At 44.5% G+C, this 13,915-nt stretch overlaps 4 protein-coding genes and 2 non-coding genes across 6 annotated transcripts; 2 read left to right on the top strand and 4 right to left on the bottom strand.

Moving 5' to 3' along the window:
• Nucleotides 1-595: 595 nt before the first annotated feature.
• Nucleotides 596-667, bottom strand: TRNAE-UUC (transfer RNA glutamic acid (anticodon UUC)). Its single transcript has one exon. It is a non-coding gene; the product is annotated as a tRNA-Glu (tRNA).
• A 201-nt stretch (nt 668-868) lies between these two features.
• Nucleotides 869-940, bottom strand: TRNAE-CUC (transfer RNA glutamic acid (anticodon CUC)). Its single transcript has one exon. It is a non-coding gene; the product is annotated as a tRNA-Glu (tRNA).
• Nucleotides 941-1,544: 604 nt separating this feature from the next.
• On the top strand, nt 1,545-4,043 carry LOC6901705 (folylpolyglutamate synthase, mitochondrial-like). The gene is made up of 2 exons (XM_033382821.1): nt 1,545-1,982; nt 2,040-4,043. Exons 1-2 carry the CDS (start codon nt 1,739-1,741, stop codon nt 3,962-3,964), a joined length of 2,169 nt encoding a protein of 722 aa, XP_033238712.1. The 5' UTR covers nt 1,545-1,738; the 3' UTR covers nt 3,965-4,043.
• Nucleotides 4,044-4,068: 25 nt separating this feature from the next.
• LOC6901706 (histone H1.3-like) lies at nt 4,069-4,971 on the bottom strand. The gene is made up of 2 exons (XM_002134338.3): nt 4,814-4,971; nt 4,069-4,728 (listed from the first exon to the last, which is right to left on the bottom strand). Exons 1-2 carry the CDS (start codon nt 4,938-4,940, stop codon nt 4,247-4,249), a joined length of 609 nt encoding a protein of 202 aa, XP_002134374.3. The 5' UTR covers nt 4,941-4,971; the 3' UTR covers nt 4,069-4,246.
• Nucleotides 4,972-5,125: 154 nt separating this feature from the next.
• LOC6901707 (histone H2B-like) lies at nt 5,126-5,849 on the top strand. Its single transcript, XM_002134339.3, has one exon. It carries the CDS (start codon nt 5,346-5,348, stop codon nt 5,727-5,729), a length of 384 nt encoding a protein of 127 aa, XP_002134375.1. The 5' UTR covers nt 5,126-5,345; the 3' UTR covers nt 5,730-5,849.
• A 757-nt stretch (nt 5,850-6,606) lies between these two features.
• Chchd2 (Coiled-coil-helix-coiled-coil-helix domain containing 2) lies at nt 6,607-7,831 on the bottom strand. The gene is made up of 2 exons (XM_001355046.4): nt 7,600-7,831; nt 6,607-7,310 (listed from the first exon to the last, which is right to left on the bottom strand). The coding sequence occupies exons 1-2, from the start codon at nt 7,644-7,646 to the stop codon at nt 6,872-6,874; spliced, it is 486 nt and encodes a 161-aa protein (XP_001355082.2). The 5' UTR covers nt 7,647-7,831; the 3' UTR covers nt 6,607-6,871.
• Nucleotides 7,832-13,915: the final 6,084 nt, after the last annotated feature.

Raw genomic sequence — 13,915 nt, 5'->3', positions numbered from 1 at the left:
TGTTGCAAACATTTGAAAACCAAATCATCAATGCCGTCTTTGTCGGAACATCAGATCGTTACGACTCGCAAGGACTCGTAAGGACTGTCGATTATATTTTGAAACTAGCTGCTCTTCCAGCATCCTTTTATGAAATCGTGGCATCCCAATCGGACTCTGGATTACCGATTCCAATATAAAGAATGGCTTTCTCATATTTTTTGCCCAAAATATATTTTGTATGCATTCTAATGGAGGCGGGGCAGCATGGCCATCTCTAGGCTTCAACCCATCGAGAAACTACAATACAATAATCCTCACAATGAGGATAGAATTTCGATTGAACAAAGAAGAATGTGTTCACCACTTAATGATTCATAAGTTGCATTGCTTCAAAATGACATTTAACAAGATCTGACGATTACAGTTCAAAATTAATACAAAATTACTTTAATGTTTGTGAAACCTGGCATGCCCTTTACGCCCTTTTAAGCCCAAGTACGAGTACCGGCTCACAGCGTACCGAACAAACTCGTTTTCAGCAAACTCGGTATCGTAAACGCCGTCGTGTGAAAAAAAGAACTAATGTTCCAGTTGGAAAACAACAAAAAATTACTTCCCATACCGGGAATCGAACCCGGGCCTTCTGGGTGAAAGCCAGATATCCTAGCCACTAGACCATATGGGATATGATGAGAATTGGTCTAGAGTGCGTTTTCTTTGAAATTCCTGTGAGTTGATTATTTTCAATAATGTATTCGCTAATCAGAGCGCACCGAAACCAAAACCAATAAGTTTCTATAACAATTTAAGAATGAAATCAACGTAGACATCAAGAAAAAGGAGAAAAAAGAATCAAAAGCAGAGAAAAAAAGAAGCTTTTGACAGTTTCCCATACCGGGAATTGAACCCGGGCCTTCCGGGTGAGAGCCGGATATCCTAACCACTAGACAATATGGGAGATGTGCGCCTGCAGACTAAAGCATAAACATCTGCCAATGGACGTGCGTCAACCTCAACATTTCCCTATTTACAATGTGTTCGCTGGTATGTATGTATGTACATATGTATGTTATGTATTTGGCAATTGCCATTAATGCCCTTCCTTAAGGGCTTTCATTTCGATTATTCTGGTTTTTGGGGTCTTCAATCTGGGTCTTCTGCACTGTCATCTCATTTCCCTCAGCGGCGAATCGTTTTTCGTCTGGAGTTTCCTAGTCCCTGAGTTATATTAGGATAGTTTCGTGAATTCAGAAATAGGAATTATACACACCGCAAACACACACTGTTTGTCCCCCTGGCGCCACTGCAAGTTGGGTCTCACGGCCTTCCTGAAGACCCATTCTTTATACTGGAATCGGTAATCCAGAGTCCGACTGGGATGCCACGATTTCGTAAAAGGATGCTGGAAGAGCAGCTAGTTTCAAAATATAATCGAAAGTCCTTACAAGTCCTTTCGAGTCCTAACGATCTGATGTTCCGACAAAGACGGCATTGATGATTTGGTTTTCAAATGTTTGCAACAATATAGGTGTAGATTTTCGGATCATTGTTACACACCATAGACTGTAGTCCGTCTTATTCCCATAAACAAACACTATTCCTCGCTCTACCGTTTCTTTATCTGTCAGACTCTTTTCCGGATTCTATCCCCCACATCAGTTACTAAACATTCTTCCAAGTTCGTACATTCTGTTTTTAGAAAAATTGTCTTTAGATTTATCAGATCGAAAAATAGGGATCGAACAAAAGAAAAACGATGATTTCGTTAATAACAACGATGACGAAGGTCCGTCGCGCGGGTCCAACGGTCTGGCAGGGCACTGCTCACGCGAGCAATAAATTCTTCAAGGGCTCCAAGCCCCAGCAGGAACAGGAGCCGGAGTCCTCGGAGGCCCAGCCATCGGTTCCCGGGGATACTAATCCGGAAGGGAAAAGAGGAAATACAGGAAGTACAGGAAATCCAGGAAACAGTCGTTACCCATTGGCTGGCCACAAGAAACGTAATAATAATATTTCTATTCCTATTCCTATTCCCACTCTGACAAATCCAACTGCAGCCTCTTCAGCGCTCAGCTTTTCCGACCAGCGGGCCAAGTGGCGCAAATATTCAGCCGAAATGCAGCTCAAAGCAAAACTGGCAGCCCAAGGCGGGGTCAAACCAGACAAAGGAGTCGTTGACATCGGCGTGGGCGTGGGCGTTGGCCCAAGCATGGGGCCGACTCCCGGAAAATCTAACTGGCAGCAGCAGCAGCAGTCGATGCAAAATAAGGCAGAGGGCGATAATGAAACCAAAGGCTCCTCAGCCGAGGATCAGCGCAAGTCCTGGATGAATCGCATGCACGGCTCACACAAGAACCAGGCTGAGCTTCTTAAGCAACTGAGTGCCAAGCAGCAGGCGGGACGCGACCTTCAACTGAAAAAGATGCAGCAGGTTAGCAAGGCTTCAGCTGCAGCTACAGCGGCATCCGTAGGAGCCAATAAATCTGCCGCAGGTCCCCAAGAGCCGGAGGAGCAGGCCAAGTCGCCCGAGCGTATGGCCTACCTGGAGGCCGTCCGACGGTTGAACATCTTTCATTCCTTCGAGCCTGTGCTCGGTCGCATGCGGTCGAAGATGAGCAAAGCTCAGGTGGATCCTTTCGTAGAGCACACCCTGGAGCTCCTGCACAAGATGGGTGTATCCAAGGAACAATTGGAGAGCATTCCAGTCATTCAGGTGGCAGGGTCGAAGGGTAAAGCAACCACGTGTGGCATTGTGCAGAATATCTTGATGGCGCATGGCATCAAGACCGGCCTTCTTTGCTCCCCGCACCTCATATATTCGTACGAGAGAATCCGCATCACTGGGGAGCCTCTGAGCGAGGCTCAGTTCACCGAGCTAGTCCACAAAATATATCCGGAGTTGGCTGACATGGATCCCACACCGGCTCACAGCCAAATCTTGACGGCCATGGCCTTCCGGGCGTTTCGCGACGCGAATGTGGACGTTGCCATTGTGGAGGTGGGCCGTGGAGGCGCCAGCGATTCCACCAACATCACCTTACATGCGAAAACCATCGGCATCAGCACTCTGGGCTGGGAGCAGGGCTCCAACCTGAGCGAGTCCATGCGGGACATTGCCTGGGCCAAGGGAGAAATCATGAAGCCGGCGGCCACCATCTTCACAAATGTGAGCCAGCCGGAGTGCTGTGAGGTCCTGGCCCAGAAGGCCAAACAGATGGGCGCCAAGCTCCACCGTGTCCCGACATTCAATGCGCTGACCGAGGCAAATCCCAGCCACAAGCGTTTTCTCACCAAGGCCAACCACTCCGTAAAGTTGAATGCCTCATTGGCCACCCAGCTGGCCTACGACTACCTCAGACGCCACAAGCCCGAGTTTGTGGTGGGCCTGAATCTAGACCTGGATCCCAAGTGCACCCAACTGACCCAGGCAGCAATGCGCGGCCTTGAGACCTTTGAGTCGGTGGGACACTTCGATATCGTCAAGCACGACATGTACAACGTCTATTTGGACACTGCCGACTCTGTGGAGTCGATGATGGTCTGCCGCGAGTGGTTCTACACTCTCACCCGCTCTCGTCGCGTCACAAAGATCCTGCTGTACAACAAGACCAGCGACTCCAATGCCAAAGACCTGCTCACAATCCTCCGTTTCAACGTGAACTTCGACGAGGCACACTTCGTGCCCTGCCCCAACTTCTCAGAGGGCGAAATTTTGCCAGACGAGGAGTGGCATGTCATGGAGGAGATGCAGCGAGCCAAGCGCAGTGCCAGAACCTGGCGAGGCCTGTGCGAGGAGACCGGCAAAAAGGACACTTCGCAAACGTCCGCCTCCGTCAATGCCTTCTTTGAACACGTTCAAGCCAAATACGGGAACCAAAAATTCGGCATGAAAAGTGAAGTCGATGTCTTGGTGACGGGATCCCGACCCCTGGTGGCTGCCACCATAACGATGCTCAACAAAATGCGGGGCTTTCCCGGTTAGCCAGCAGCGCAGTTCACCGAAAAAATGTTTTCTATATTTTTAATTCTGCCTTATATTAAACACTTACTCGTATAACTATTATTTATTATTTAACTATTACCACGTCCTCGTTCTCGTTTAGGCCATCGTCGTCGTTTAGAGCTAGTGCCCTTGCTAGGGCCGTTGTCTTTGCAGGGCTCGACTTGACCTTTGCCACTGACGGCTTCGCCTTCAGGGTTCCAGTTTTCATCGGTCTTCCTCCTTCCTCCTTCCTCCTTGCCCTTTGTCCTTTCTCAATTTGCATCATCCGCGCCGGGCGGCCTTCTTGGCGGCGTCTGACATTTTCGCTTCATTTCGCATTTGGCTTCTTGTCGCGGCTCTGGCCGCCCTTTTGGGGCTTTCTGTGTTCTTGGCTTTTCTCTCTTTCTTGGCTTCTTTATCCTTCCGCTCCACAGATGCTGACAGCTTGAACGAGCCAGACGCCCCTGTGCCCGATGTTTGGATCAGCTTTCCATCGGCAACGGCCGACTTCAAATACTTCCTGATGAATGGAGTCAGCTTCTGGGCATCGCATTTGTATTCGGCCGCAATATACTTCTTGATCGCCAAATATGAAAAGCCACCACGTTCATTCAAGCTCTTAATCGATGCGTCTACCATGTCCCGGGTTGGGGGGTGTGATGCTGGGACTGGAACTGGAACTGGCACTGGGCTTGGGCTTGGGGACTTCTTTGCAGAAGTCTCCACCGACGGAGAGCCCGTAATCCGGGATTTGAAATTTGCCGCTGGAGAAACATAAAAAGTCATTCAAATATGCGCTGCAGGGCATTCTTTAATAAGAGCTTCAATAAAAGTGCATTTTCTTCTTACCCCAAAATGATCTTGCGTCGGCCGGAGCACTTTTTCGTGCGGCCCTGTAAGCTGGTCTTTCGGCCGTCGCATTACCGAAGTTCGAGAAACGAGCAGTCGCCTTGGTTCGGGTCATTTTCAGTTTCATGTACCACAATGCACAATGCACAATGCTGATCCATTATATGTGCAGTTTGTGGAGCTTCGATTGCATACGAGTATGCGAGCGAGTCGGACATAGGCGCACTCCTCGGCATCACTCGTGTCTTCAGGTGTGTGCTATAAATAGAAGACTGACCCTCACTCGGCTGCATTTCGGTGTCTTCGGGTGCAAGTGAATCGTAGCCAGTCTGCAATGCAAAGTACCAGGTACCAGGTAGCAGGCTATCACACAGCCAGCTGGAGAGCATCTTCCGACTCATTTACTTGGTAGTTTAGTTTGCATTAAACCTGAATAGACTGCTCGCAAAGAAGTATAATGCTGAGCGCCCCGCACGGCAAGCGTTGCGTTGTGTTGAGTATTGAGTGAATTTCGAAATCGTGAAACTTCAGAATGCCACCGAAAACTGCAAGCGGGAACGCAACCAAGAAGGCTGGAAAGGCACAGAAGAACATCCACATCAACACCACCGACAAGAAGAAGAGGCGCAAGGTCAGGAAGGAGAGCTATGCCATCTATATCTACAAAGTTCTTAAGCAAGTCCACCCGGACACTGGTGTCTCCTCCAAGGCGATGAGCATCATGAACAGCTTTGTAAACGATATCTTCGAGCGCATTGCCTCGGAAGCCTCTCGCTTGGGTCACTACAACAAAAAGTCCACCATCACAAGTCGGGAAATCCAAACGGCTGTGCGTCTACTTCTGCCGGGAGAGCTGGCCAAGCACGCCGTCAGTGAGGGAACCAAGGCCGTCACGAAGTACACCAGCTCCAAGTAAATGCTCTTCACTGCAGCAATATGTATACGAATGTGCGAGTAATTAAGCTCTTGGCAGGGCCCAAAATGTTTGTCATAAAGAAATCGAATTTAGCATACTAATAAATTTATTTATCTTGAATTGGGTCTTGTACAAATGTACAGTACAGAAGCAGTACATCGTCGCTCAAGTGGCTCTGGAACCCGAAGCTTTTAGTACCTCTAGAGTCTAGATGGAACCTTCCTGTGTGATTCTGCTACACATGTGATACTCATATAGCTGTTTGTTCCTCATACAGGGGAGGGAAGCGTGTAATTACCCAAATACAAATACAATACTATACGGAAAATGGAAGCTACCATTTTGAGGTAAAATTTATTATAGAAACATATAAAGGCACAGACCGAAATAGACGCGGCTTTTCTTCCTAAAGATGCCTACAAAAGCCCCAAATAAAAGTCTGCATCACTGCAAGCACATAGTACTTTTAAAGACAACAGCACCTGCTGTACGAATGCATTATATACTCTATATATGTACATACGTATGTATGTACGTCGAAGGTATAAATATTTTCCACTTCCGCTCGTAAACATGTTTATCAATATCGCTTCGGTTTGCGACGCCGAGCTCGTCAACAATTTTCACCAGAACAATAGAAAATTTCACCAAAACGAAAACACGATTGTTTGCACGTGACAAGGAATCGGGTAAATAAATAGGAAAACTTGAGTAAACCAATATATTTTTAGATGCGCATTGTCAAACGACACACTTTATTTTTTTTTTTTCGTCAATTCCCATCCTATTTCACAATTGAGTGCAAAATGTGCAGCATTGATCCATTTTTCATAATCCACCCAAAAGAAGACAAAGAACACAATTTTCGTATTTTTTGGATCGGCAGCGATGGGGCTGCCGATGGGGTTTTTATTGAACAATATTTTGCACTACAGTTAAACAATTTTCCTCCTTTTTCTGGATTCTCGGGCTAAACAATTAAAACTAACGAAAAAAAAACTACAACAACAACTTTAGCTCAACATATTACGACTATTGATGTCTGTCGATGTTGGTGACGTAGGTGACGGTGTGTACGAGGGTCTTCTCTCAAGTATGCTGTTGTGTTGTTGTTGTTGTTGTTGTGTTGTCTTCCAGCACATCTACTGCATGTGATTCTGAGACTTGCACTGCCTCAGCGCCTCATTGAATCCCTCGCAGAGTGTCAGATCCGCCTGGCCCTGGGCGCACTGGATGAACTGTTTCATCTCCCAGGCACAAGCACCCTGGGGTTCGTTGGGCTGAGCGTAGTACTGCTGCTGTTGTTGCGGGGGCGCCGCGGCAGCCGGTGCTGGGGCCGCTGCTTCCTTGTCGCCAGAGCCGCTGAACATGGATGTGAGACCGTGGCCCACGGTGTGACCGATGGCGGAGCCAATTGCAACACCGCCAGCGGTGGCGGCCATTTGCTGGAACATCGAAGGCTGCTGGGGGGCCGGCATTCCGACGGCGCTTGGTGGCGCGGCCATGGGTGCTGGCGGCGGTGGTGGGGCGGCAGCACGTGCCGGCACTGGGGCGGCAGCGCGAGCGGGTGCTGGAGCAGAGCTATTGGGATATAAAAACAAAAAACACAATTAGTTTTGTTATTGTGTGGACTTTGCACGGAAACATCTCATTCTCTTTGTGCCCTTCTTTTTTTAGGTTACGTAACCTTAGCCCATTTCTTCGGTCCAAGGGAAGTTCCAGAAGCCGACTGGCGATAAGAAGAAGATCAAAATCTGCTCTGGTTATGAAACTATGAAGCTTCCTCTTCCCTTGGCCATTTTGCTCGCACAACGCTGCAAATTGTGGCGTTTCTTTGTCCAAAGAATATGTATTTTCTTCAACCACTTACCGTCTGGCGGATGGTGGGGGGCTGGCTGAACGTCCACGGCGAACCATTTTGCTTGATTTGGTTGTGTTGTTTATTTCAAATTTAAAAAGTTTTCTCTCGCGAAAAATTCACTGACTGTTGCTGTTGCTGTTTACGTTTTGTCTGAAATTCTTATATGAAATTCCAATTCGACGAGAAACTTCGGCCTGCTTTTTCCAGTGAGACCGTTAAAATATACTGTCCGACCCTCAGAAATATACCGTAAATATACTGACGAATTCAAGTTCTATTATACATATTCCTCAATTTTGATATTCCATCGAATATTACTAGCTATATATAATGGTCAGCATTGCCCACTTAATTTTATCCCATTTCAGAATCCTTTTTCTACAAAATCAACTACTTTTAAGTACTTTATGTACCTTATTTTGACTAAAACATAGCCCATTTATGGCCCACTCAAGATACGACTCATTTCAAATCGATCAAATATCCTCAGAAATATACCATTTTCAAATTGGTAGCCGCGTTGGTATTTTGGTATTTTACCCTCACAGAGGCTGTACGGTCTCACTACTGAACGATTTTTTTCACGCTTCCCATATTTGCAATCAAATATATAACATATATATATAATATATATATATATTAACTGCGTAAATTTGTATGTATTGCATTATTTACCAATATATCTTTTGGGAGACTGGAAGCGCTGCCAGACGTTCACAATCTATCGGTATGTACCAAAAAATACTATAAGAAAATCTCTGGAACTAATTTATAGGATATATAGGTGGACATAGGATATATATATATAGGTGATGGAAAGTCACAAAGAAAATTCACTTTTCTTTGACTAAAATTGCTTATCTTTTTTTACCAGTATGGCAGCACGTTGTGGAAAATTTTGAACTTTGTTTTAACGTAGTGGCAGCCTATTAATAAAACCGCCATTTGTATGGATGCCATCATATTCCAGCAACGGAAACCACTTTCATTGCTTGTATTATATACAGATGTACAAATGTTTGGCTAGCAACCTGTGGCGACGGTCTGCTTTGGACTGACATGTGGTTTCACCTTAAATTAACCTTTTGACAGGACACAGGACACCCTTGTCGGCGCATGCGTCTAAAATTGACGGCTATTAATAGAATAACGCCACTGAGGCAGGAGCTTGCATCATCCTTTGAACTGGTAGCCACTGGTTCCCGTGGTGGGGTGGTCATGGTGGTCGCTTTCAATGAAAGCACGTGCAACCTACCCACACACATACCCCGATACTGCCAAGCTCTTACATGCGCGCATATATATGTACGTACATACATATGTATGTATGTGTAGCTGGGTGAGATATGCGCACGCCGGTGACGAGCCTCCTACGCTCGTCGCTGTCGCTCTTTGCGGCTCTCTCTCCCGCTACACTAATGCTGCTGCTACGGAAAAACTGTTATACCAGGCTTCAAAGCGAAACCAGTTAACAAGCGAAGCGTTATGCGCTGTTGTCGCTGCTACAACTGTGAATGTGGCGGCGTCTGCGCCAGCCTCTGCCGCTATCCGCTGCCCAAAAAGGACAAACTCAAGGGCATTCATGGCCCGACTCAAATACGGAACAAGCAAACTAGAAGCTCAAACTCAAACCCAAGCGAACAGCAAAAACCCAGCCGTAGCTTTTTACAGCAATTTCGTACGCATGACTTTGATAAGTTCACCGCCGCTAAGGTTGGTACCCATGATTACCATACTCTGTCATATGTACATATGTATGTTTGCATGCCCTGTACTCGAAAGCTCCATGGGTACTCTCCCATTAGATTACACAATCGTAATCAGACGAGGAGCTTGCTTCGCCCACGTCACAGCACCCTGCAGAGCGGTCCCAAGTTCTTTTTTTCCTTTTCGCCATCACTCCCACGTTTTTTGTTTTTTTTTGCGGGAGGATTTTGCGAGGTCCACCAGATAGGGTATGAGCATTTCTTTTATACTATGCCTGATTGTCTGTGTGTGTGTGTGTGTGTGTGTGTGTCAGACTGACACAGTTTAGTACTCCACTCCACTCCACTCCTCTCCCTCTCTCTCACACTCGCCTCATGCAGCACCCGCAAAAGCTGACCGAGCGTGGGCGTGTTTGAGCTTGCCCTACTCGGTTATGTCTTAAATATTTAAACAATTCGCATCGATTATCCATCAGAAACAAATTGCTGTGGTTGCGTATCCCCTGCTTCTCTTGCTCTCTCTCTCCCTCCGTCACTGTATCTGAATTTTAAGTGGAGAGCCACACATTCCAGTCATTCATTAACGGTCATGGATATCGATTGGGGGTCCGGTCGGGCCAACCCTTGGCCCTTGAACACACACGTGGGACGCAGAAAATGTATGATATATGTATGTATGTGCGATATTCGGCCTTGCGGGAAAACAATTTCGTTTCAAGGTTATCCAGGCTCTCATCAGCTATCGATCCGAGCCGATCGCATTTAGCGCATTCTGCACTGGCCCCCAATAAAATGGTCCCCATTTAGACGACCTTTTCCCGGCCTTCTTATCGTGGGCACCACCAAATTCCTTCGATAGGGAAAGTTCTCCACAATCGATCGATGGATTTATGTCATTCGAGCGATAATTCGATACCCTCCCCCCCCACCGACCGGTCCGATACCCATCCACTGAAAAGTACCAAAAGTCCATTAGATAAGCCCCCCCAGCCGGAGGAACCACTTGAATGAATGGTTTTCCGTTTTTTTTTTTTTGTTCGGACCAATCGATCGAAACAATAACGTTTGCCACCCCCTCGCTCTATTGACTGGGTGGGGGATTTATTAATTTCATACCAAAAATAACAATCCACTCAGCGATAGAGTGAAACAGCCTTAGACTACAACAGAGAGAGAGAGAGGGAGCAGTAGATAGTAACGTATAAAAAAGGTATGGTATTCAAAAACATGAATTAATTACTCCCTACATATGGTTTGCACTTGTAGTAACGCACGTCCGGGTACGTTTCAGGTGAACGCTTATCAATGACCTTCTCTGGACCTAGCACTTTCGCTTTCATTTATCAGATTCGTATTAAAAACAAAACTGATTGGGGTTGATTGACTTAATCAATCCGCCTGATCGTTTTGTTGTTTACAGAACAGAATTTAGATATTTTCGGAAACGTAATAATATTTCACTTAAATGATATCTAAGTTAGCTAGTTTGTTCAAATTACAATATTATTTTGTGTGAAAAGTTCATCTTTCTATAGGTCACTATTCGATTTGTTCCTTACATAATTATAAATCTTCCTCACTTCCAATAAATTCGAGTAAAATCCCCTGTCCATCAGAGATAGAGTAAATAATATTCATTGTTAGCTGCACTACTTTTGTGAAGCTCTTCTAACATCAGTATGAATCACCTTCCTTTGCTCAAGAATAACCATACGATTATAGGTATAATCATATATAGTATGTTTGTAGGTACTAGAATCTTTTACAACTGTACATACCAGTAAGTAGTAGATTTTAGTTGCCGTTCAAAGGTTCCGAAACTCTATCAATTAATAGGAAACTATTGGGGATTATCAATCGTATACAGTTCATTCATTTCTGAATGCTGCTGTACCGTTAGTGTACCTTTGGTATATGGCAATAAAATATTCTTATCACCTGTTCAGGTCTCTGAATGAAATTATTGTTTAAATGGTTTTTAATTGGCTTAATCTCACTATTTCAAAAGATATCTTCCAACTGGTAAATCCTTAAAAAAAAAAAACTGCTAATAAATATATCTATAACTATAAAACTATAAAGATCTAACGTGTTGTACTTAGCATGAATATTATTCATATTCAAATCGTTGCCAGTTAAGGGTTTTACGAGTAAATACCAGTCCTCGCCATAGTCCCATTTCAGTTTTGGGCAATTGCGCAATTGCTCGGTTCGATATGTGTTGCTTATCATGCTGAGTTTCGGGAACAATTCTAATTACTCCTGAAAGTACTTGACATGGGACCACCCAATGATTTTCCTCCCGCCATCACGGTATAATCTGGCACAAACATTTGCAAATATTCCATTGCCGAATTTGTGTATTGCGACTGGTCTCTATATGGCCATCCATAAAAATGTGTATTTTTTTATAATCGTGGAAAAATAGAAAAACGAATGGGACGAGCATGAAATTCTTAGGTGGCCGAAGGTTTTGATACTCTTTGAAAGCTGAAAGCTGCGAGCTGCGAGCACCAGTGTTTTCCTACCATATCCAATAAATCCAATGTCATGGGCAATACTCGTTTTGGGGGTCGACTGTTACTATGAGAGTTATACCTACGATAAGACTTAGGTCGCTTTGATATTCTCAAGATAAGCATGACATCCATTTATCATGAAAAACAGCAAGAATATTCTTAGTTTTTCCCATCTACCATCGAAGTATCTCTTAATAAACATCAGAATATAAGTCGAAAGTGCTTTCTTCTGTGCGCTGAAAACTTCTTAAACAATTATACAAGAGGACCATTTTCTAGGGTATAAAATTACGGGCTCTACTAAGCTTGGGCTTAGCTTGTACAGAACCGCGTGGTGTGAAGAATACTGGAGGGGTAACAAACTGGAGCTGACTACATAGTACACATATTTATATACATATATAGATGCTTGCCTTGGCACTTGATCCAGGTTTGAGCGGTTCGCTTATCGGGCGTTCACAACAAGCCAAGGGCTCCGAATGCTCTGGCTTCCAGTTTCAGGCGGTCGAACAAATAGAGACATAAAATACAATACAGTAAATGTATGTATTTATTTCCGAGTATATGTATATATGTACATATATATTTAGAATCTCACTTCACTCGATCCGATCCGATCTCATTGATTTGTATTGGTTGATTGGATTGCATTCCATCTGGAGCTTATGCAATCCAGTAAACTACGTAGCAGCTCAATTGAGAAGCGGAAGACAAACGATATATGTACATATGAATGTATGCAGTTGCATATCGATACCGAGATCGCATTTCTTTTGTTTATATTTTTCTGTTTTCGCTGCAGGTAATTATCGTATATGGCAAATGGTTGGCTGAATAGTTGCTAAATGACACACAGTTTTCGCTGAATGAATGGACTCTCTGTCTGTGGACAACCTATGGACAGTGTGGGCTGACTCTGACTGCAATTCAAAGTTCTCCCATGGGTGCTAGTCGACTCTTGAATCACCTGCCCATATATATACCATACAATAAATGGTCAGGAATGGAGTTGGAATGGCACCTTTACCGATTCCAAACTTTATTCGAAACTCGAATTAGAATCAAAAGCATCAAATGAAGAATTTCGCGATACTTTTGACCCAACGTGCTGTGGCGTAATATGAACTCCCGGAAAAATTCTCCACTTCAGCACTTTTGCTGGGGATGCTATGGGGACCAAATGCTACTCCATGTGAATAGCTTACATAAGCTTTTATTCCGCTTTGCCCGCAACCCATGTGCCTTGTGTGTGGCGGTGTAGGGTGCAGGGGCAGGGGCCCATACGAGAAATGCAGAAACGTGATCTATTCCATGTTGTCTGCCCGACATTTTTTGTGGCTATCAGCCGCGTAGTGTGTGTCTCCAGTTGTACTTGTTGTTGTTGTTCGCTGTTTACGTTTACGTTTGCTTATTTGTTTTTGTTTTCAGTTTTGGTTTTGTGTGTTTGTTTTTCGTTTCTGTTATTATTTATAGCCACACAGAAAGGTGTTTAATTTACGAGTACACCCCACGGACCCTCGGGCCGCACTCAATTCCATATGCAATTCGAATAGGCTGGCAAATATTGATCTGCGGCGGTTCAGTATCAAGGCTCGATCCATTCCATTCGATATTATCCATAGCCAGCATTAAGCATTAGGCACACAATATTCCGATTCAATTTTCAAAACGCAAAATTTATGCTCCCGTTTTCGAAAAACGCACGAACGAAGAAAACAATCCTAGTTGCAAAAAGGAAAAAAATAGATGACTTATTGATGCATTAACATAAATTTGCAACCATGCCCAAGCAAATTAATCTTGTGCCTTCTTTTTAAATAATTTTTTTTATCCAACCTTAAATTTGGTTCGGAAATAATTACTCAGGAATTGCGTTTTTGTGACACAGATCGATTTTGGTATCGAAGCAATCGTTTAGGAGAATAATGTGTGAAAACAGGAGCACCTATAAACGAAAACGGAACAAAAGTAAGTCAAAAACCGGAGGGAGCCTACCTGAATAGTCATCTCAAAATTGTATAACATCAAATTTCTCCTCTTTTTCCGAATAATATTGCCTATATTATGACTATCTGTTCGGGTAATTCATAAAAAATGTGT

This window comes from Drosophila pseudoobscura, chromosome X, assembly GCF_009870125.1.
Source record: "Drosophila pseudoobscura strain MV-25-SWS-2005 chromosome X, UCI_Dpse_MV25, whole genome shotgun sequence".
Taxonomy (NCBI): Eukaryota; Metazoa; Arthropoda; class Insecta; order Diptera; family Drosophilidae; genus Drosophila; species Drosophila pseudoobscura.
This window is presented reverse-complemented; position numbering and strand designations above follow the sequence as displayed.

Excerpts from the sequence above, each read along its gene's own strand:
- LOC6901705 (XM_033382821.1), top strand. The coding sequence starts at position 1,739 with ATGATTTCGTTAATAACAACGATGACGAAGGTCCGTCGCGCGGGTCCA. Across the intron at positions 1,983-2,039 it reads ATTGGCTGGCCACAAGAAAC|CCTCTTCAGCGCTCAGCTTT; the intron begins GTAATAATAATA and ends ATCCAACTGCAG.
- LOC6901706 (XM_002134338.3), bottom strand. The coding sequence starts at position 4,940 with ATGAAACTGAAAATGACCCGAACCAAGGCGACTGCTCGTTTCTCGAAC. Across the intron at positions 4,729-4,813 it reads CGACGCAAGATCATTTTGGG|CGGCAAATTTCAAATCCCGG; the intron begins GTAAGAAGAAAA and ends ATGTTTCTCCAG.
- LOC6901707 (XM_002134339.3), top strand. The coding sequence starts at position 5,346 with ATGCCACCGAAAACTGCAAGCGGGAACGCAACCAAGAAGGCTGGAAAG.
- Chchd2 (XM_001355046.4), bottom strand. The coding sequence starts at position 7,646 with ATGGTTCGCCGTGGACGTTCAGCCAGCCCCCCACCATCCGCCAGACG. Across the intron at positions 7,311-7,599 it reads CCCCCACCATCCGCCAGACG|CTCTGCTCCAGCACCCGCTC; the intron begins GTAAGTGGTTGA and ends ATATCCCAATAG.